Source organism: Lithobates pipiens, unplaced genomic scaffold (genome assembly GCF_037356315.1).
Source record: "Lithobates pipiens isolate NorthernLeopardFrog02 unplaced genomic scaffold, aLitPip1_a1.2 Scaffold_8, whole genome shotgun sequence".
Classification (NCBI taxonomy): domain Eukaryota; kingdom Metazoa; phylum Chordata; class Amphibia; order Anura; family Ranidae; genus Lithobates; species Lithobates pipiens.
Genome location: NW_027507903.1, coordinates 612,174,510 through 612,198,469, shown reverse-complemented (window position 1 = coordinate 612,198,469; position 23,960 = coordinate 612,174,510). Strand labels below are relative to the sequence as shown.

The following is a 23,960-nucleotide window of genomic DNA, read 5'->3' as shown; positions in this document are numbered from 1 at the left end:
TTGTGTGAAAAAAAGGACAAAAATTTCATATAGGTCCAGTGTTGCATGACTGAGTAATTGTCATTCAAAATGCGAGAGCACCGAAAGCTGAAAATTGGTCTGGTTATTAAGGGTGTTTAAGTGCCCAGTGGTCAAGTGGTTAATCACTATTTATTTTTATTTTTTGTGCTATAAATAAAAAAAGACTGTAAATTTTGTGAAAATGCCATTTTCTCTGTTTCTGTCATAAAATGTTGCTAATTAGTATTTTTTCTTCATAAATGTTGGCCAAAATTTATATTGCTACATATCTTTGATAAAAAATAACCCAAATTAGTGTACGGTATATTATTTGGTCTTTGTGAAAGTTATAGAATTTACAAACTATGGTGCCAATCACTGAAAATTGATTACATCTGATCAGGCCTTCAGTACATCAGGTGTATCTCACAAGTCAGGAAAGTACAAATACCCCCCAAAATGACTCCTTTTTTAGAAAGTAGACATTCCAAGGTATTAAGCATGGTGAGTTTTTTAAGTTGTAATTTGTTCCCACAATTCTTTGGAAAATTAAGATTTATACAAAGGACCAACATTGAAGGGGAACCTTCAGGTGTTCTACGAGCATAAATGATGCATCTCATTTCTCAACCACCTATTACACTTTTGAAGGCCCTGGAGCACCAGGACAATGGAATTTCCCACAAAATGAACCCATTTTGGAAAGTAAACACCCTAACGTATACTCTATGAGGCCTAATTAGTCTTTTGAACGATTCATTTTTTTCCAGAAGTTTTTGGAAAACGTGGAAAAAAAATTAAAACACATTTTTTTTTACACAAAGTTATCAATTATAAGATATTTCTAACACATAGCATGTATATAGCAAAAATTACACCCCAAAATACATTCTCTTCACGAGTATGGAGATACCACATGTGTGAGACTTTTACACAGCCTGTCTGTCAGAAACCATGAACCAGACTGAGACAGAAGTACAGTAAAATCACACTTGTTTATTAATAAAAATAAAAAGGTAAATAGAGTAAGCATAGTCAAAGCATAGCCAGAGTCCAGTAACCGGATCGGGTAGTCACCCAAGCCAGAGTTCAGTAACCAGATAAGGTAATCAGCAAAGCCAGAGTCCAGTAACCAGATAGGGTAATCAGCCAGGCCAGATGTCAGGAATCCGAGTATAAGAACAGCAAGCAGGATAAGGAACCAGAAGGGATGTAAGCAAAGCCAGTCTTTAAACAGGAACACAGGAGGTGGTTTCTTGTGATGTGACCAAGGCAAAGGCAGTAATGAAGTGAGCTGTAAATATTTAAGTAGGTGGGACTGACGAGCAGATCCACAACATCCGGTAAACAGTGGAGAGAGATGAGAGCTGACAATTAGCTGACAGCTGAGCGCCCAGCTCAGAGAAGGAAAGCCCTGACCAGCCCTGACAGTACCCCCCTCCTCAATGACCCCTCACCCTTGGAGGACCACCGGGCTTGAGGGAAAAACATCTATGGAAATCATGGAGGAGGGCAGGAGCATGTACGTCCGAGGATGAAACCAAGGAGCGTTCCTCTGGACCAGTGGTTCTCAACCAGGGTTCTGTGGAACCCTAGGGTTCCTCCCAAGGTTGCTAGGGCTTCCTTCAGTGTTGGTCAATTTCTGCCTCTCAGATAAGTTCCCACTGACTCAAGTGATCTTTTTAGCTATCTGTAAGGAGGTCATTCTTCCCAATGACCACAAGTGTAAGGACCATTCATCCCACTGACCATCACACTATTGTATCATACAATACAATACAAATACAATTTTTAGCAGGGGTTCCTCGAGACCGGAGAACTATTTCAACGGTTCCTCTGTGTTGAAAAGGTTGAGAAAGGCCGCTCTGGACTGTACCACTTCCAATGCATCAGGTACTGTATTCGCTCACGGAACTTACGGGCGTCAACAATAGATTGTACCTCATACTCCTCATGGTTCTCAACCTGTATAGGGTGAGGACATGGCACCGAGGTGGTAAAGTGGTTACAGACCAACGGTTTCAATAAGAAGATGTGAAACACATTTGAGATGCACATACTAGGAGGAAGGTCCAACGCATAAATCACTGGGTTAATCCTGCAAAGGATACAGAAAGGCCCAATAAACCGAGGTGCAAACTTCAGTGAGGGAGCATAAAGTTGGAGGTTGCGAGATGACAGCCAGACCCTGTCCCCAACCTGGTAGGAAGGAGCAGGCAGGCGCCTGCGGTCAGCATGGAGTCTGTACCTATCATTAGCACGACACAAAGCCTCCTGGACTTGTGCCCAAGTGGAATGAAGACCATGGAGATGCTCCTCTAGTGCAGGAATACTCTGCGGAACAATCGAGTCAGGCAACATGGAAGGTTGGAAACCATAATTCACCATAAATGGAGACAATCGAGAAGCAGAATTCAAGGCACTGTTGTGAGCAAATGGTAATAGGTCTGACCAGTTGTTCTGATGGTCAGAAATATAGCAACGTTGGAATTGCTCCAAGGACTGATTGGCTTGTTCTCCGGCCCCTTTAGACTGCGGGTGATACACAGTGGAGAAAGCAAGCTGAATTTCCAACTGTGCACAAAAGGCTCACCAGAACCCGGAGACAAACTGACTACCCCTGTCCAAGACAATCACCTTGTGTAGCCCACATAAGCGAAAGATCTCCCAAACAAAAATGGAAGCCAGTTCCTTAGAAGTGGGTAGCTTCTTAAGTGGAATATAATGACACATCTTCGAGAACCGGTCAACCACCATAAGGATAACAGTGTTGCCTTGGGAATTGGGTAACTCCACAACAGACAGGTCAAATATAAAGTTGTGGAAAAGTTTAAAGCAGGGTTAGGTTATAAAAAAATATCCCAAGCTTTGAACATCTCACTTTGCACTGTTCAATCCATCATCCAAAATGGAAAGAGTATGGCACAACCGCAAACCTTCCAAGACATGGCTGTCCAACTTAACTGACAGGCCGAGCAAGGAGAGCATTCATCAGAGAAGCAACCAAAAGGCTCAGGGTAACTCTGGAGGAGCTGCAGAGATCCACAGCTCAGGTGGGAGAATCTGTCCACAGGACAACTATTAGTCGTGCTCTCCACAAATCTGGCCTTTATGGAAGAGTGACAAGAAGAAATCCATTGTTGAAAGAAAGCCATAAGAAGTCCCATTTGCAATTTGTGAGAAGCCATGTAGGGGACACAGCAAACATGTGGAAAAAGGTGCTCTGGTCAGGTGAGACCAAAATTGTACTTTTGGCCTAAAAGCAAAATGCTATGTGTGGTGGAAAACTGGTCAGGTTTGATGAGAAGATGGATGGAGCCAAATACAGGGCAATCTTAGAATACAACCTGTTAGAGTTTGCAAAAGACTTGAGACTGGGGCGAATGTTCACCTTCTAGCAGGACAATGGCCCTAAACATACAGCCAGTTCTACATTGGAATGGTTTAGATCAGATCACATTCAATGGCCCTGTCAAAGTCCAGACCTAAATCCAATTGAGAATCTGTTGGAAGACTTGAAAATTGAAAATTGTCGTTCACAGACGCTCTCCATCCCATCTGACAGAGCTTGAGCTATTTTGCAAAGAAGAATGAGCACAAATTTCACTTTCTAGATGTGCAAAGCTGGTAGAGACATCCTCAAAAAGACTTGAATCTGTAATTGCAGTGAAAGGTGGTTCTACAAAGTATTGACTCAGGGGGGCTGAATACAAATGCATGCTACACTTTTCACATTTTTTTTTTTAAATTGTAAAAACCATTAATAATTTTCCTTCCACTTCACAATTATGTGCCGCTTTTAGTTGGCTTATCACATACAATCCCAATAAAATACATTTATGTTTTTGGTTGTAACATGACAAAATGTGGAAAATTTTAAGGGGTGTGAATACTTTTTCAAGGCACTGTATGTAGGACCTAATTTTCTCACTTTATTTAATATGCTAAATCACCATAATGTAAATAAGCACATCCATGCATTGTAATACAGACATTGATGGTGAAAAAAAATAATACCATGAGTCCATCATAAGGAAACTGGGGAATAGAGAAAAGGAAACAGGAAAATACAGTCCGTTGATGCATCACTGATTCTGTATATGGAATAAACTGTATTCTTGGTTCATTCCATTTCATTTTTTTCTTAAGTTTACATTTTCTTGTTCTCGTGTCAGTCTGTTTTTCCTCATTATATACTCTTTAGAGTTTAGATTAGGTCTAAATATTATGATAAAGCATTTTGGCAAAAACATACAGATCAGCACAGCCCAACTGGAAGTCAAGATAGCAAAGATCTCCATTGTCACAGTATATTTGCCCTGAGCGCTGAGGGACGCTGGGATATAAGAGGTCCAGACACAAAGAAAGGCCAGCATGCTGAAGGTAATATACTGAGCCTCGTTGAAACTGTCAGGAAGCCTCCGAGCCAAAAAGGCTGCAATAAAACTAATGGTGGCCAGGACAAAGAGGTAACCTAACATGATCCATAAAGCAATGGAAGAGCCTTCGTTGCACTCAACAATGATAACTATGGATTGAATCTGTGTGCTATATTGTGGAAATGGAGGTTCCAAGCATAACCAGGCTGTGCACAAGATGAATTGTAACAAAAATCCTATCAAGATGATCATGTAGGATACACGTGGAGTGGTCCATTTCTTCAAACTGCTGCCTGGTTTGGTGGCCATAAAAAGAAGGACCACCATCATAGTTTTAGCCAAAATACAAGAGATGCAGAGGGCAAAAACCAGGCCAAAGGTAACCTGACGAAGGAGACATTTTTCAGGTTGGGGATAACCAATGAATACCAAGGAGGTGAGAAAACAGAAGGAAAGGGAAACCAGAAGAAGAATACTTAGGTTATAATTGTTGGCTTTTACTACTGGGCTGGCTTTATGCTTAATGAAAAGCTTTATAATAATATTTGGGACTAAAGAGGATAAGGCACCGATAACCATCAGACTTGTTCCCAGTGGGTCATCATATGAGAGGTATTCTAAAGATTTCAGCAGACACTCAGATTTCTGGCTGTTTGGCCACTGGTCCCATGGACATCTGATGCAATCAACAGAATCTAGAGAGAGGAAGGAAGGAAGGAAGAAAGGAAGGAAGGACGAAAGGAAAGAAGGAAAGAAGGAAGGAAGGAAGGAAGGAAGGAAAGAAAGAAAGAAAGAAAATTAATAGAGATTATTGGAGTTTACATACACTTACTAATGCAATAAATAGAATTCTGACATTCTATATCTTAATACAAAACAAAATACAATAGCTCAGTGAAACAGGATATTACTCTATAGATGAAGCAACAGTTATCTCTCATAGACTATTATTTTTTTTATAAAAAAAGTTTCAAACATTTTTTATAACCATTTTTGGAAATCAAACATTTTTGAAAGTATATATCTGGACAAATAAAAAATAAAAAAATAAAAAAAAATACTGTATGCAGTACATCTCCACAATATGACCTCATTTGACATGTTTTGTCTTGTGTTTATCTGCAATACACCCAACTTCCTGTTTGAGCTATCTGTGCTATACTGAAATCCCAAGCAGAGTTGTCATACCTGGCCAAAGACCCTTTTACTGCTAAAACAAGCACTATCTACATCTTCATACAATGACAGACCAACCATCTGTCACAAAATATATGGGAATTGAGAATGAAAACCTGTTTCAGTCTCCAAGACACCTAAGAGGAAGGCATTCACCTTCCAGCAGGGCAATGATCCTAACAGACAGCCACTGCAATGGTTTGGAACTAATGGCCCATAGGAAGCTAAGACCTAACTCTAATTGATAGAATTTATGGTAAGACTTGCCGTTTATCAGTTATCCAATCCAACCAGACATAGTCCTCACCTGCTGGATTAGAAAGTTCCTCCCCCCATTCACTTGTAGGCAGGTTGCCTACTGTATTGTAGACATGTGCAGAGTAAAATATTTCGTTTCGGAATTTCGTTTTCGTCCGAAAACTTAATTTATTTAGTTACTCCCGAAATTCGTTTTTATTCATTTCGTTTTTCGTTCAAAAATTGCATTCGTCCGAAAATCCACATGAATTACGGTCGAATCTGTCTTGGAAGGCTTATGGTGTCTGTCGAATGTATAAAGAAGATTCGACGTAGCTAACTATATAGCATACTTTAGAACCCTATTAAAGTCTATGGGACTCCAACGTTCAAAATCTAAAGTGCTAATTTTAAAGGCTAATTTGCAAGTTACTGTCCTAAAATTTTTTCAAAAGTGTGTTTGTTTTATTTAACCATTTTTTACACTTTCTTTGTGAAATGGTAGGGGTACTTTTGTACCCCCTTACCATTTCAAACAGGGGGGGGGGCCGGGATCTGGGGGTCCCCTTGTTAAAGGGGGCTTCCAGATTCTGATAAGCCCCCCACCCGCAGACCTCCACAACCACCGGCCAGGGTTGTGGGGATGAGGCCCTTGTCCTCATCAACATGGGGACAAGGTGCTTTGAGGGGTCACAGACCCCCAAAGCCTCCTCCCAATGTTGAGGGCATGTGGCCTGGTACGGTTCAGGTGGGAGGGGGGGCCGCTCTCTCGTCCCCCCCTCTTTTCCTACGGCCTGCCAGGTTGCGTGCTTGGATAAAGGGTCTGGTATGGATTTTTAGGGGGAACCCCACGTCAATTTTTTTTAAAATTTGATGCGGGGTTCCCCTTAATATCCATACCAGACCTGAAGGGTCTGGTTATGGATATTTAGGGGGAACCCCACGTCAAATTTTTTCTTAAATTTGAGGCGGGGTTCCCCTTAATATCCATACCAGACCTGAAGGGCCTGGTAATTGAATTTGGGGGACCCCCACGCTTTTTTATTTATTTATTTTTTTATTTTTTTATCAATGACTTTCAATGAGTGTTCTCTGTATTACGGAGCCGACAATTCATAATAGCTGCGAGTGATTTTAAAGGACTTTTTTTCCTGCATAAATGACACTTTGTGCAGGGACAATTCTAAGCACGGGAAACATGCGCCCCTTCACAGGCATACTATAGACAACCCCCCCTACGAAATTTAAAGGAATATTACACTTTTATTGTTTCACTTTAATCATTATTAAAATCACTGCTCCCGAAAAAACGGCCGTTTTTAAAACTTTTTTTTGCATTGATACATGTCCCCTGGGGCAGGACCTGGGTCCCCAAACAGTAAAGACAGTAACTTGCAGAATCTTTTCTCTCTGTCAAATCTTTTTTCTCTGTCGAATATTTTCTCTATATAATCTTGGACTAATAGAGGTAAGGTTAAGCACATTCGACCACAGGTTCTATAGACACAGATTGTTGACAGAGTCATGTCGAATCTCCTATTCTATATCGAACTGTTGTAACAATGAAAACGAAAATAAAGCATTTATTTATGTCGGATCTTTCGTTTTTCGGATTTTGTGCTTTCGTTATCGTTTGTCAAAACGAAAACGAAAATAGCTGAAATTCGGACGAAAATGCATTCGGACGAAAACGAATGCACATGTCTACTGTATTGTGTGTTTAGATGGCTACTTGGCTGCCCAGGTCAGAGTGAAGGAGTTATGCCGCGTACACACGTAACGGACTATCCGGCGGACTTAGGCCGCGTACACACGGGCGGACTGTTCGCCCAACTAAGTTTGTCAGACTGTTTGACAAACAGTCCGTTCATGCAAATTTTGAACGGACTGTTTGACCACACACGACGAACGAACAGTCCGCTGAAAACTTGCGCGATGACGTGAACGGCACGTACGACGGGACGAGAAATTCGACGTCCAATACACTGCAATGCAACCTTCGCCGTGTAAATCCTTTCTGAGCATGCGCGAAACTTAGTTTGACGAACAAGCCTACACACGAGCGGACTGTCCGCTCAAACCAAGTTTCAGCGGACTGTCTAACGGGAATTCCGAAAAACTTTGTTCGTCAGACTGTCCGCTGAAACTGTCCGCTGAAGCCCACACACGAGCGGACTGTCCGCTGAAACACTGTTCAGCGGACAAAGTTGGGCGAACAGTCCGCCCGTGTGTACGCTGCCTTAGTCCGGCGGACTTCCCGCAGGACTGTCCGCCGGACTTTCCGAACGGGCTACTTGCCCACACACGGCACTTTTTCAGCAGACTAATACGGCGTACTAAGTCCGCCGGACTATCCGCCGTACTTTTGTAATGAACGGACTCTCCCACACACGTGGAGGAAAGTCCGCTCATTTTGAGCACGTCTCCAGGTAGGTGGGGCCTGCGAAGGAGACGTTGCTGGCCCCGCCACCTGGTATGGACTTAAAGGGGAACACCAACGTCGAAAAAATCGGCGTGGGGGTCCCCCCTGGTCCACATCAGACCCTTGTTCAAGCACGCTACCCAGCCGGCCAGGAAAGGGGGGGACGAGCGAGCGCCCCCCCTCCTGAGCCGTACCAGGCCGCCTGCCCTCAACATGGGGGGTGCCTTGAGGAAGGGGGGCCGCGTGGCCCCCCACCCCAAAGCACCTTGTCCCCATGTTGATGAGGACAAGGGCCTCTTCCCGACAACCCTGGCCTATGGTTGTCGGGGCCTGCGGGCGGGGGGCTTATCGGAATCCAGAATAATTAATAAGGGGGCCCCCGGATCCCGGCCCCCCACCCTATGTGAATGAGTATGGGGTACAATGTACCCGTACCCATTCACCTGTAAAAAACACAACACAAAAGGGTTAAAATAGTTTATTGCACAGCTCCGGGGGTCTTTCGTCTTCGGGGGTCTTCTCGCCAGACTTCTGCTAGCTCTTTTGCTAGCGGAGGAGCCCGGCTTTCTTCTTCGCCGCCGCCCTCTTCTTCCGACTTCGGGGGTCTTGTCCCCCTCTTCGGTTCTTCTTGCCGGGCCACCGCGCACCCGGGCCACCTTCTTCTAGCCCTTTTACAGGTGGTGGCCCGGTCTTCTGTCGCCTCTGTCGCCACTGTCGCCGCCGTTGCCGCTGTCGTCGCCTTCTGTTCTTCTTTTCTTCTCTTCTTCTCTTCAGATGTTGCCTCGTCGCTCTCTCTGCTCACAATAATGGGGACAAGGCACGTGGCGACTTATATAGGGACATCATTGGATGATGTCCCCGCCAATTATGATGTCACAGTCTCAGCATCCTCTGGGACTGTGACATCATACTGGGCGGGGACATCATCCGGTGATGTTCCTATATAAGTCGCCGCACGCCTTGTCCCCGTCATTGTGAGCAGAGAGAGCAACGAGGCAACATCTGAAGAGAAGAAGAGAAGAACAGAAGAACAGAAGGCGGTGACATCAGCGACAGAAGACTGGGCCACCGCCTGTAAAAGAGCTAGAAGAAGGTGCAGTGGCCCTGCAAGAAGAACCGAAGACAAGACCCCCGAAGTCAGAAGAAGAGGGCGGTGGCGAAGAAGAAAGCCGGGCTCCTCCACTAGCAAAAGAGCTAGCAAAAGATAGCAGAGGAGTCCGGCGAGAAGACCCCCGAAGACGGAAGACCCCCGGAGCTGTGCAATAAACTATTTTAACCCTTGTGTGTTGTGTTTTTTTTTACTTTTTTTTACAGGTGAATGGGTAGGGGTACATTGTACCCCGTACTCATTCACATAGGGTGGGGGTCCGGGATCCGGGGGCCCCCTTATTAAAGGGGGCTCCCAGATTCCGATAAGCCCCCCGCCCGCAGACCCTGACAACCAACGGCCAGGGTTGTCGGGAAGAGGCCCTTGTCCTTGTCAACATGGGGACAAGGTGCTTAGGAGTGGGGGGCCACGCGGCCCCCCTTCCTCAAGGCACCCCCCCATGTTGAGGGCACGCGGCCTGGTACGGCTCAATGGCTCAGGAGGGGGGTCCCTCTTGCTCGTCCCCCCCTTGCCGGGTAGTGTGCTCGGACAAGGGTCTGATGTGGACCTGGGGGGGACCCTCACGCCGATTTTCTTGGCATTGGGGTTCCCCTTTAAGTCCATACCAGGTGACGGGGCCAGCGATGCCTCCTTCGCTGGCCCGCCTACCTGGAGATGCGCTCAAAATAAGAGGACTTTTCTCCGGGCGGGAAAAGTCCGTTCATTTCAAAAGTACGGCGGACTGGCACACGCACGGCCGGATTGTTCGCCGAAATGCGAGTCCGGTGGGAAGATTGGAGTGCAAAAATACTTTCTAAGTCCGCTGTACTTTCGGGTAAAAAAAGTCCGCCGGAGGCTACACACGGGGGGATTGTCCGGCGGACTTGAGTTTGCCGGACTTTTCCACCCGATTGTTTGATCGTGTACATTGGCATTAGTGTTTCTTGCCGACTCCCTTGATTGTGTTAAAGGGCTTTTTGTGGGGTCCAGCCTCCCTCCCATGTAATAAAAAAAGATAAGAGGTTTGAGTCAACCTTTTCCCACAAGGACATCACCTTTGCAGGTACGCTAGGGCAGGCACAGTTAGGGGTAGTTAGGAGAAGGACGTTTATCATGTTATACATGTTATACATGTTCTGCTAAATTTTCAGTAAAAGTTGTTTCAACTGCTTTGAGCCTGGTCTGACGTTATTCAAGGGGTGCATGTTGGGTTTGGTGTATTCCTAAAGAACCTGCGTCTGTCAAAGCACTATGGGGTATGTGTTACACCATTATAAGAGGTTCACTTAAAAGGCTAAGAAATGTAGTACTTAACTGCTTCCCGACTGCCTCACGCAGATATACTGCGGCAGAAGGGCGCATACAGGCAGATTAACATACCTGTACGTTGCCCTTTAAGAGGCAGCTTATGGGCACGTGCGGCCGCCGGTAGCTCTGTGAGCACGAACGCAGGTCCCATGGACTCGATGTCCGCGGGGATACCCGCGATCGTCTCACGGAGAGGAAGAACGAGGATCTGCCTAGTGACACTGATCACAGCTCCCTGTAATCCTGCCCCTGCCAATACAATTTAATGATTGGTCCAGAGCTTTCCACATAAGCTGCCAGTGCCTGCCACTCCAGTCCCAAATCCTCCCTCCCTTCCAGAACATTTCCACTGAAAGCCTGAGGGGACTTCCTTGAGCCAGAGTGTAGGTGGCCACACCTCCCTCTATTCTAGCACTCCCCTCTCCCAAATAAACAACCAGGCCTAGAAAAGTGCAAGGCCCTGGCTAAATTTGCCTATCACTATTCTCAAAAACCCTATTAAGCACCCACCTAAATGGGGTGGGCGCTACATACATAATTGTGTATCTTAATCATTACAGTACCATTAAAGTCCAACAACCTCAACCACCCAATTTTACATTTTTGCTGCACACAAATGGCTTATCTCTGAGTTCTCTGAGGACTGCCTTAATGTTCAATTCTTCACATGACTGTTGCTTGGTCCCTGACATTGGTGGACACACCTATGGGCGAGGTGTTACCCCATGTGTGTGGGTGCAGTAGACCCTGCCCGCACACTATCTCCGTAACATAATGGGGTCTTCTGAAGTACAAGAGTAGAATAGAACAACACTGCTGACAACACTGCTTGGGATTTCAGTGCATCAGAGCAGAGCTGCCAATAAGAGAGAATAGTCGGAATCAGTTTGTGGACAGGAGGGGGGTGATTGGTGCAGGGGGGATAATTACTGGAACTAACCCAGTATGGCTTCTACTCCTTTCCCTCCTGTCAGGTTTCCCTCCTGTCAGGTTTCAGCTGCTGCAGGGAGAGCCATGCAGGGGATCGGTTCCAGCTATTGTGCCCCCACCTCACCGATCACCCCTTCTATTCATGATTCTATTACATCTGCTGCCTGGGCCCGCCATATGCCCCTGTCCCCTGCAGCACTCCCGGCTTGTCTCCTCTCCCTCCCGCTGGTTGCTGTGGACACATAGTGGGATCATTTCAAGATGGAATGCGGAGGGGGGGCAGCTTTACGTATATCATATTTACCGGTCCCTTCCTTTTCTGAATGAACACAGTGAGTGATTGGTACAGATATCTCACCATGTTCATTCATAACTGAAGCATAGTAAACTGTGCTTTGAACAGGGAACCTCTATATCAGGGATATGCAATTAGCGGACCTCCAGCTGTTGTAAAACTACAAATCCCATGAGGCATAGCAAGACTCTGACAGCCACAAGCATGACACCCAAAGGCAGAGGCATGATGGGACTTGTAGTTTTGCAACAGCTGGAGGTCCGGTAATTGCAGATCCATGCTCTATATAGAAACCCTTCCTGTTCATTCTTCTGTAGTCCAGCTGAAGCTGCAGAGAAACTACTGGAGATCTGTGTCCTCAATACCTTTCTCTGTCTCAAAAGTGAGACATCAGGTTTATGTTTGGACCCCTGATATTTCACGCAAGCCAACTCAACAGTATTGTGAAAAAAAAAATAATGAACCCCTTGCCGACCATATACTGTATCTACAGCGTGATCATGCACTTTTGGGTCTGGGCGTACACGCACTGCCGGCGGCCCCCTCTTCTGTGATTAAACATAGCAGGAGCTGATTGGCGGGTACGGTGGTCTCGATGTCCGCACACGCCAATGCTTCGGTGCACAGGCAAAATGGCAGTGCAGATCACCATTTTGTCACTATAGAAGACATGAATCCTGTATCTCTGGTAAGCAGAGACACAGATTCATGCCTTCTCCTAGTGCAAGTACCTTCCCCACAGTAGTAAAGCACTGGTCAGGCACACAATTAACCCTTTGATTGCCCCTGATGTTAATCCCTTCCCAGCCAGTGTCATTAGTACAGTAAGGCCGCGTACACACGGGCGGACTGTTCGCCCAACTTTGTTCGTCAGACAGTCTGAGAGACTGTCCGTTCAAAATTTGCATGAACGGACTTGACCACACGCGACGAACGAACAGTCCGCTGAAAACTTGCGCGATGACGTGAACGGCACGTACGACGGGACGAGAAATTCGACGTCCAATACACTGCAATGCAACCTTCGCCGTGTAAATCCTTTCTGAGCATGCGCGAAACTTAGTTTGTCGAACAAGCCTACACACGAGCGGACTGTCCGCTCAAACCAAGTTTCAGCGGACTGTCTAACGGAAATTCCGAAAAACTTTGTTCGTCAGACTGTCCGCTGAAACTGTCCGCTGAAGCCCACACACGAGCGGACTGTCCGCTGAAACACTGTTCAGCGGACAAAGTTGGGCGAACAGTCCGCCCGTGTGTACGCGGCCTTACAGTGCAAATTTTTAGCACTGATCCCTGTATTAGTTTCACTGGTCCCCAAAAAAATGTCAAAAGTGTCAGTTAGTGCCCAACTGTCTGCCATTACTAGTAGAGAAAAAAAATAAAAAATAATCCCATAGTTTGTAGAAGCTCTCACTTTGGAGCAAACCAATCAGAACATGCTTATGGGATTTTTTATTAACCAAAAACATGTAGCAAGATACATATTGGCCTAAATCGATGAAGAAATTCTTTTTTTTTTTTTTTTTTTAATCTGCTATCTTTACTATCTTTTCTCAAATAATGGACGCTTTGATATGGGGATACATACCCTTGCTGTTTTTTACAAATATTTATTACTTTTTCCTATTTTCTCCGTTTTCTAACTGGCAAACCCCCATGTTCAACCTCAAATCGGCGGTTGCATGTCACTTATGGGTATCTGCTGCATATTTACCTTTTGGATGAATTCTGCTAAAAAATGTGGAACACTCTACCAATGTACTTTGTTAGTTTATGTATTGTTTTTTGTATTTGTATATGCTTATATGTCTCTCCCCTTCTCTTTTGTAGAACAGCTATTAAGCTCCCGATGAAGCTTTGATATGCGAAACATGTAGAGCAAGCGTATTACCACATACCATACACTGTTGCAGGACTAATATGATGTTTGGTATAATTTTTTCTGCTGTTTTAGAGAGTAAAAGCAACAACACAGTTTTGCATGTATTGACTCTGCAAAATAAAGTTTTAATGAAAATGCCCCTTTGTATTAGACATGGGCGCCGTCAATAAATTTGTTTCGTTCTGTTCCGTTACGGTTCGTATTAAAATTAATTCGTACTTCGTATTTCGTGTCCAAAATTCAATTTCAATTCGTACGAAATTGTCAGGTTCGTTAACTTGTACGAACGTTCGTTACGGTGAATTTAACGGCAAAAATATACCTCAATATGACAGTCGATGCTGATGGAAGTTTGGTTTTTATCCGAAATATGAAATTCCGTTGAAGAATTTCCTATCCGAAATACGAATTTTCGTTAGATGAGGGGCTCCCACCATCCCAGTGCTGTGCTGACTTCCTCCTTCGGATTCGTAAACAAAAGTTTGTATTTCGTACAGAATTCGGACGCATGGCAATTCGTATTTCGGATCCTCCCGAACGTACAAATTTAGGGAAATTCGTACGAAACGAATCGCACATGTCTACTTTGTGTTTAATAAACGATTATGTTATTTTTGTGCTTTTTGATCTAAAATTGTTCTATAGGACGTGGCACTGCTTTATCTTTAAGACCCCCGCAGTACCATCCTGTGATGGAGTCTTGGTATACATTTTGTTTCACGATGAAGAAATTCGATTTAAATTATTTTATTTTTTTAATATGGATATGTTTTATATCAGAAAGTAAAAAAATATTGTCTTTTTTTAAATTTATAGCGCAAAAAATAAAAACCGCAGAGGTGATCAAATACCACCAAAAGAAAGCTCTATTTGTGGGAAAAAAGGTCATACATTTTTATTGAGTACAGCATCGCACGACCGCGCAATTGTCAGTTAAATCGACGCAATAGAAAATAGCCTGCTCATGAAGGAGGGAAACCTTCCTGAGCTGAAGTGGTTAAACCTTTGAGGTCCAAGGAAGGTATTTGTCCCATGTTTTTAATTGCCTGTATCATCTGATTATGAATTTAAAATACTTTCTTTTTTGGTTTGAGTCAAAATATTAGTTCTTATCAACAAATAGTTGTCATAATTCCTCCACCAAAAAGGACACACGTGTGGAAATGGTTTTATTTATTGTTCAAATACATTCTTAAAGGGAAAAAAAATATATAATTATTTTTATAGTGATGACGGTAATCGTATGGTCCTCAAAGGGTTAAAGAATACTGTATTTATCTGTGTATTTTCCTTTTCCCCCTGAAAATAAGGGGGAAATCGTGTGTGCGTGTTATACACCAATCCCTGCTTTCTCAGAGGGATAAGGAACGAGCGCCGCTGAATTACACAGAGCCACGATCTCCTGTGTACCCGGTGCTCCGTCACGCACAGCCACGCCTCCTGTCACACATTGGGCCACTGTTCTGTCTATCATATGAGCACGGCCAGGAGACGTGGCTGTGAGTGATGGAGCACCGGGAACACAGAAGATCGTGGCTCTGTGTAATTCAGCGGCGCTCGATCCTTCTCTTCCCTCGGAGACAGCAGGGATAATCCAACACTGGCGAGGCTGCAATGATAGGAAAGGTGAGGCTGCAGATGGGCACTGCACAGGCTGCATTGTAGACATGTGCACTGACAAAAAATTAGTTCATTTTCATTTGTTTCAATAGTTATTTAGATTTTTCTGGAAATTTCGGAAAATTGAAAATTCGGAAATTTCAGGAATTTTCACATTTTGAATTTTCGGATTTCCAAATTTCCGAATTTTCGGATTTCAGAATCTCAGAATTTCTGAATTTTTGGATTTCCGAGTTTCCAAATTTCCAAATTTTGAATTTTCAGCTTTACAAATTTCTGATTTTCTGAATTTCCGAATTTTTGATTTTCAGATTTTCCGAATTTCCAATTTTCGGATTTACGAATTTTCAGTTTGCGAATTTCTGAATTTTGAATTTTCGGATTTACGAATTTTCGATTTCCAAAATTACGAATTTTCGAATTTCGGATTTTCTGAAATCCAAATTTTCAGATTTTCGGAACTCCGAATTTCCGAATTTTTGGATTTTCTGAATTTGGGAATTCAAAGATTTGAAAGTCCAAAAATTAGAAAATATGAAAAAAAGAAAGAAAATCAGTTTAATTAATAACTAATAAATTAAGGAGTACAAATTTATCCGAAGTTACAAATTATTTGATATAACAAATGCCGCATCTAAACAAATGGAATGGAACAAATTTATAATAAAAAATGAATAATAAATAACTAATAATAATAAAAAGGTTTTATTATTATTATTATTAGATCGTTACGTTCCATTTGGTTAGATGTGGCATTCATTATTTCAGATAATTTAATTCGTAACTTCAGATAAATTTGTATTCGTTACGTTTACTAACAGACAAATTTGAAAGGGAATTCCAATACCTATAATTTAACCACTTGCCGTCTGCCCTATAGCAGATACACGGTGGCATAGTGGTTTCAAAATCCTGGCCGGACGTCATATGACGTGATCAGGATTTTGAGCCGCTGCGCGCCCCTGGGGGCACGCATCACGGCGATCGTTGTTGCGGGGTGTCAGTCTGACACCCGGCAACTACGATCTCGGTAAAGAGTCTATGACGGAGACACTTTACCACATGATCAGCTGTGTCCAATCACGGCTGATAACAGTGTAAATAGGAAAAGCCGGTGATCGGCTTTTCCTCACTCGCATCTGTCAGACACGAGTAGAGGAGAGCTGATCAGCTGCTCCTCTGATGGGGGGGTCTGTGCTGATCGATTATCAGTGCAGCCCCCCGAGGATACCCACACTGGACCGCCAGGGATGCCACCAGACCACCAGGGATGCCCAGCACAAGGTAATCCTCTCTAGACCACCAGGGATGCCAGACAGTGCCCACATTTGATGCCAATCAGTGCCCATAATGGATGCCAATGAGTGCCCACAATGGGCATCACTGATTGGCATGCATTATTGTTTGGCACTGATTGGCATCCATTAGTACAGTGTAATATAATACAATGCCGCCTATCAGTGCCCACCTGTGCCGCCTATCAGTGCCCATCTGTGCCTCCTATCAGTGCCCATCCATGCCCATCTGTGCCACCTATCAATGCCCATCTGTGCCACCTATCCATGCCCATCTGTACCACCTATCCATGCCCATCTGTACCACCCCATCCATGCCAATCCATGCCAGCTATCAGTGCCAATTTGTGCCACCTATCAGTGCCCATCCATGTCGCCCATCAGTGCCACCCATCAGTGCTGCCTATCAGTGCCCATCAGTGCCGCCTATCAGTGCCACATATCAGTGTCCATCAATGCCACCTCATCAGTGCCACTTCATTGGTGCCACCTCATTGGTGCCCATCAGTGCCACCTTATCAGTGCCCATCAGTGTAGCCCCATCAGTGCCCATCAGTGAAGGAGAAAACGTACTTATTTACAAAGTTTTAAAACTGAAACAAAAAAAACATATTTTTTTTCAAAATTTTCTGTATTTTTTTATTTGTTTAGCAAAAAATAAAAACCGTAGAGGTGATCAAATACCACCAAAAGAAAGCTCTATTTGTGGGAAAAAAATTATAAAAATGTATTTTGGGTACAGTGTAGCATGACTGCGCAATTGTCATTCAAAGTGCGACAGCGCTGAAAGCTCAAAATTGGTCTGGGCAGGAAGGTGTTTAAGTGCCCGGTATTGAAGTGGTTAATAGTTATTATTTAGAATTAAACAGATTTTCTTTCTTTTTTACTGATTTTTGAATTTACGAAAATTCGGAATTCTGAAATTCTGAAATCCGAAAACTCGAAGTTCGGAAATCCGAAAATCCGAAGTTCGGAAATTCGAAAATTCGGAAGTTTTGAAATTCGCAAATTGAAAAATTTGGAAATTCGGAATTAACGAATTTGTCAAAATTTGTTAAAAAACTAATTTGGTACTACTAAACGAATTGCACATGTCTACTGCATTGTTGGGCAATGTAATGGCTGCCGATGGGCACTGAGCAGGGTGCATTGATGATCTGTGACCCAAATTTTGCTTCAATGTTCGTTATTTAAAATGTCTGTTTTTTCCTGAAACTTCCCTTTTAAAATGAAGGTGCGTGTTATACGCCTGTGCCTTTTTATACTCCGATAAATACAGGTAATTCCTAAACGAAGGTGCTCATTCACACAAGTTCTCTGATCTATACAGTATGAATGAGAGGTTTGTTCATGCAGCTAAAACCTCCTATTACTGTGTAGGGATGCAGTGGCAGTACAATCACAGCTGCAGGTCCTAATTTGACATGTATGTAGGTGTGGGTGAGGGTCCCCAAATGCAAACTGTCTGTGTTCAGGGCCACACACCTGCACCCAGATGCCTGTCAAATTAGGACCTGCGGCTGTGTTTGTACAGCTACTAGGTCCCCATAGTATAACCTAGGCTGCCTGCACACAGCTCCAGCCACTTTAAAAAAAAAAAATGGAAAAAAGGGAAAAGAAAGTGCAGTACAAAGGGATAAAAGCACTTATAAGATCGTTGAGTGTTAAAAGACATGATAAAATCAGGAGTCCTCATCTGTGGGGTATGTCCATCCTCAGCATGGTGGTACAGTGCAATGTAGAGCCGTCCAGCAGTTGTCAAGCGTTGTCATACATGTTGGAGAGAGGAAGCAGCAGGGAAGCCTGTATTCACTGCGGGACATGCAAGGCTGATGGTGTCAGTGGAGAGAAGGGGGCGGTAACGTGTTTCAGAGCATGTGCGGCTTCTTCGTCAGACCCTTGCGGCTCCCTAGTCTGACGAAGGAGCTGTACATGCTCTGAAACGCGTTGCCATTCTTTTAACACTCAACGATCTTTTAAGTGCTTTTAACCCTTTGTGCATTTTATTAAATTTTGCAATTAGAGGCGCCTTTCTTTTCTTTTTATATCTTCTGAGTTGCTTCTCCTCTAACCAAAGTGCTGCCTGACGTGCTACCTCATCACTATCATCCCTCCGACCAGTTATCCACCTCCACCAGACGCCCTTATCTCCTCTCTGTTTTTTACTTTAAAAAAAAAATGCTGATACACAATGTACAGACCACAACGCCCATATGAATGAGCCCCAATACCTCATTCACACACAGCTTTGTTTATTTCTGCCAGATAATGCAAGAAGTGAGTCTCTAGCACAGTGGCTAAGAGGTCAGCACTCCCACCTTTTGGATATATACGTTAGACACCCTCACGCCTGGAGGCCTCAACGAGGACATAGAAATCAACTCAGTTGTCTAATTTTTACCCATCACACTTTTTCCATGAGATTTTTTAATGAGACTTAAAATTGCTTAGCCGCCCCCGCCCCCCCTCCCCCCTCCCCTTCCCCCCCCCCCGCCCTCACCTCCACAAATCAGTATCCACGCGCCTTTTTCTGATCCCACTATAAGTGGGTTCACACACGTACGAGTGCGTGTGCATGCGTATGTATGTATGTATGTGTATGTATATATATATATATATATATATATATATATATATATATATATATATATATATATATATATATATATATATACAGTGGTGTGAAAAAGTGTTTGCCCCCTTCCTCATTTCCTCTTCCTTTGCATGTTTGTCACACTTAAGTGTTTCGGAACATCAAACCAATTTAAACAATAGTCAAGGACAACACAAGTAAACACAAAATGCAATTTGTAAATGAAGGTGTTTATTATTAAAGGTGAAAAAAAATCCAAACCATCATGGCCCTGTGTGAAAAAGTGATTGCCCCCTAAACCTAATAACTGGTTGGGCCACCCTTAGCAGCAACAACTGCAACCAAGCGTTTGTGATAACGTGCAATGAGGCTTTTACAGCGTCCTGGAGGAATTTTGGCCCACTCATCTTTGCAGAATTGTTCTAATTCAGTGACATTAGAGGGTTTTCGAGCATGAACGGCCTTTTTAAGGTCATACCACAACATCTCAATAGGATTCAGGTCAGGACTTTGGCTAGGCCACTCCAAAGTCTTCATTTTGTTTTTCTTCAGCCATTCGGTGGTGGACTTGCTGGTGTGTTTAGGATCATTGTCCTGCTGCAGAACCCAAGTTCATTTCAGCTTGAGTACACGAACAGATGGTCGGACATTCTCCTTCGGGATCTCTTGGTAGACAGCAGAATTCATAGTTCCTTTTATCACGGCAAGTCTTCCAGGTCCTGAAGCAGCAAAACAGCCCCAGACCATCACACTACCACCACCATATTTTACTGTTGGTATAATGTTCTTTTTATAAAATGCAGTGTTCCTTCTACGCCAGATATACTTGGACACACACCTTCCAAAGAGTTCCACTTTTGTCTCATCGGTCCACAGAATGTTGTCCCAAAAGTCTTGGGGATCATCAAGATGTGTTGTGGAGAAATTGAGACGAGCTTTGATGTTCTTTTTGCTCAGCAGTGGTTTTCTCCTTGGAACTCTGCCATGCAGGCCATTTTTGCCCAGTCTTTTCCTGATGGTGGAGGCATGAACGCTGACCTTAACTGAGGCAAGTGAGGCCTGCAGTTCCTTGGACGTTGTTGTGGGGTCTTTTGTGACCTCTTGGATGAGTCGTCGCTGCGCTCTTGGGGTAATTTTGGGCGGCCGGCCACTCCTGGGAAGGTTCACCACTGTTCCATGTCTTCGCCATTTGTGGATAATGGCTCTCACTGTGGTTCGCTGGATTCCCAAAGCTTTGGAAATGGCTTTATAACCCTTTCCAGACTGATAGATCTCAATTACTTTCTTTCTCAATTGTTCCTGAATTTCTTTGGGTCTTGGCATGATGTGTAGCTTTTAAGTATCTTCTGTTGGACCTTACTGTGTCAAGCAGCTCCTATTTAAGTGATGCCTTGATTGTGAACAGGTGTGGCAATAATCAGGCCTGGGTGTGGCTAGAGAAATTGAACTCAGGTGTGGACAACCACAGTTATAGTATGTTTTAACAAGGGGGGCAATCACTTTTTCACACAGGGCCATGATGGTTTGGATTTTTTTTCACCTTTAATAATAAACACCTTCATTTACAAATTGCATTTTGTGTTTACTTGTGTTGTCCTTGACTATTGTTTAAATTGGTTTGATGTTCCGAAACACTTAAGTGTGACAAACATGCAAAGGAACAGGAAATGAGGAAGGGGGCAAACACTTTTTCACACCACTGTATATATATATATATATATATATATATATATATATATATATATATATATATATATATATATATACATACACATACATACATACATACGCATGCACACGCACTCGTACGTGTGTGAACCCACTTATAGTGGGATCAGAAAAAGGCGCGTGGATACTGATTTGTGGAGGTGAGGGCGGGGGGGGGAAGGGGAGGGGGGAGGGGGGGGGGGCGGGGGCGGCTAAGCAATTTTAAGTCTCATTAAAAAATCTCATGGAAAAAGTGTGATGGGTAAAAATTAGACAAACACTTTTTCACACCACTGTATATATGTATGTGTGTATGTGTGTGTATGTGTATATGTATATATATATATATATATGTATATGTATGTTCTGCTCTAACATCCACGTCTCATTTTAACACCATTTTATTGTATTTTACAGTACCAAATTCTCACAATATCAAATACTATCAATATACATGTCTCTCACCATGTTATGTCATAATACCCACCATAGAAATATACCTTCAGCAATTTAATTAACAATTTTTTGCCCCTTTTTCATTTTAATTTTATTTTTATTCCTAGTTCTATTTTTATTTTTATTTTTATTTTTATTTTTATCTTTATTTTTATTTTTATTTTTATTGTTTTTTTATTGTTATTTTTATTCCTATTGTAATTTTATCCTTATTTTTACCTCTATTTTTATTGATTCTTTATATATTTTTTATATATATTTTTTTATATATAAAAAATTTATTTTTTATATATATATATATATATATATATATATATATATATATATATATATATATATATATATATTCTTTATATGTATTTTCTATGTATTTTTTCAATTTTTAACAACCTTCTTTTAATTCTTGCAAAATCCACTTCTATTTTATACCTTTAACAAGTATTTTCATAATTTTTTAAAACAATTTTTAAAACAATTAAATAAATAAAAAAGTTCCAACTCTTATCACTTTTTCCCACATCTTGTCCACACTATCCAACTTGTATCCAGATACATTGATGGACACACACACAATAATCACACAATAATCACATACAACCAGCCTGCAACACATGAGCAATCAACACCATGCTTTGGTCGGAACAGCTCCGCCCCATAAGGTGGAACCTAAACGACTAATTAGAACTGCCCCCTTTCCCTATTTAAACCACTCCAAACATAGTAACCCAGATGCCTGATGAAGGAGCACGCATGCTCCGAACGCGTGCAACGTAAACCACAACGAAGTGTGGCCCTCAACATAACAACGAACGGACGAACGGACCTCCCTGACGCTGTTACACCAAGCCGTGCGACGCTGGGAACCACCGGCGCCACCGGATGAGAGATACAGCCGAACGAGTTACCGCTTCTCCTCGAGAGCCCTGCGATGCCCTCTAGATACATGATGTGCCTGAAACCTTCTGGTAGAGTGTGAGTGCATAACTTCACAAATTAAATGTCTTTGATTCAACAATATTGCACTTAGATTGGCGCTGTTTTTTCTTCTGTTTATATGTCTTTTACAAGGTACCTTCTATCCTTGAACATGCTGCCTACCTGCCTGTGCTAAAGAAATCATCCCCTTTCTATGACTATTTTCCACAACCAGTAACTGTGGACTATAATTTGTGATCCTGCCAGCTATCCATTACTTCTGCTGCATTTACTGACATACACAGCAAGGATTGCAAAACTCTGTGATAAGCAGACTTGACATCCCTAAATCCGCCACACCAATTTATCAACTTCAGCGTTTTTTTTTCCCCCCAAACCTTTTTCCCCTCCCCCATAAAAAACCCCCTCTTTTTCCTTCCTCACTCCCCCCATCCAGGACATATATAATCCAGCAGCGCAATGCACAAAAAAACAATTTTTTTCTAGCACTCCCACCTGGCAGCCCCAGGATTGTCTGTTCAAATACCAACCACGGTAATACCTACCTGGAGTTTGCATAACAGGTTTTTTGGCTCCTCTCTAAATTGGTCCTAGCAGGGGCGTGCCTAGAGGATTTGGCACCCGGGACAGATCCTATATCTTGCACCCCTTCAGTGATCATGTCTGCATGCACTCAGCTTCTTCAGCACACCTGTACACACTCTGCTGCCCCCCACACACACACACCTATAGACACTTAGCTCCCCCCCCACACACACCTGTACACACTCAACTGCCCCCTACACACTCAGCTGCCCCCTCCCCCCCACTCACCTATACACGCTCAGCTGCCCCCTCCCCACACACACACCTGTACACACTCAGCTGCCCCCCTACACACTCAGCTGCCCCCCTCCCCACACACATACACAAACACACCTGTACACACTCAGTTGCCTCTCCATGTACACAGACAGCCTCCTCCTCCCTTCACTTATACTCAGAGCCCCCACTTGTATGGTGGTCTTCCTAGTCCCAGGTCCTTTTCCTACATGTTCCTGTGAGACACAAGAGGAACTGCAATCCAAAATATAATACTGGCAGTACACACGAATGGTGCACATGCAGGAAGCAGCCAGACGTGGCAGTTAGGAGCCCGACTGTGAGCTGAATAACACAGCGCAGCTGCTGCTGACTTGTACGGATATAGAGAGTCAGCGCAGCTACAGAGCACCCACCCTGCCTTGCCCTGTCCCTAATAGCTGGCCTGACACCCCCCAGTGTGTGGCACCCGGGGCGGCCCGCCCCCCACCCCCCCCATAGGTATGCCACTGGGTTCTAGCATGAGTTAGGGTAAATAGTCATATTGGTATTGGTATTGGTAAGTGCTTGAAATTCAATAAAAATATTGAACAAGGAATGTGAGTTGGGGACCTTCGATTGTAAGCTCCTTGAGGGCAGGGACTGATGTAAATGTACATTATACACTATATTGTCAAAAGTATTAGGACACATGCCTTTATATGCAAATGAACTTTAATGCCATCCCAGTCTTAGTCCATAGGGTTCAATATTGAGTTGACCTACCCTTTGCAGCTATAACAGCTTTAACTCTTCTGGGAAGGCTGCCCCCAAGATTTAGGAGTGTGTCTATGGGA

At 43.4% G+C, this 23,960-nt stretch overlaps 1 protein-coding gene across 1 annotated transcript in view; it reads right to left on the bottom strand.

Moving 5' to 3' along the window:
- Positions 1-4,133: 4,133 nt before the first annotated feature.
- The window catches only part of LOC143962330 (extracellular calcium-sensing receptor-like), a 30,995-nt gene continuing 11,168 nt past the window's right edge, over positions 4,134-23,960 (bottom strand). The window contains exons 5-6 of the mRNA XM_077471630.1: positions 23,242-23,360; positions 4,134-5,055 (exon numbers count right to left, since the gene is read on the bottom strand). Coding sequence (XP_077327756.1) covers positions 4,134-5,055; positions 23,242-23,360 — 1,041 coding nt within the window. The remainder of the gene's footprint in view (positions 5,056-23,241; positions 23,361-23,960) is intronic.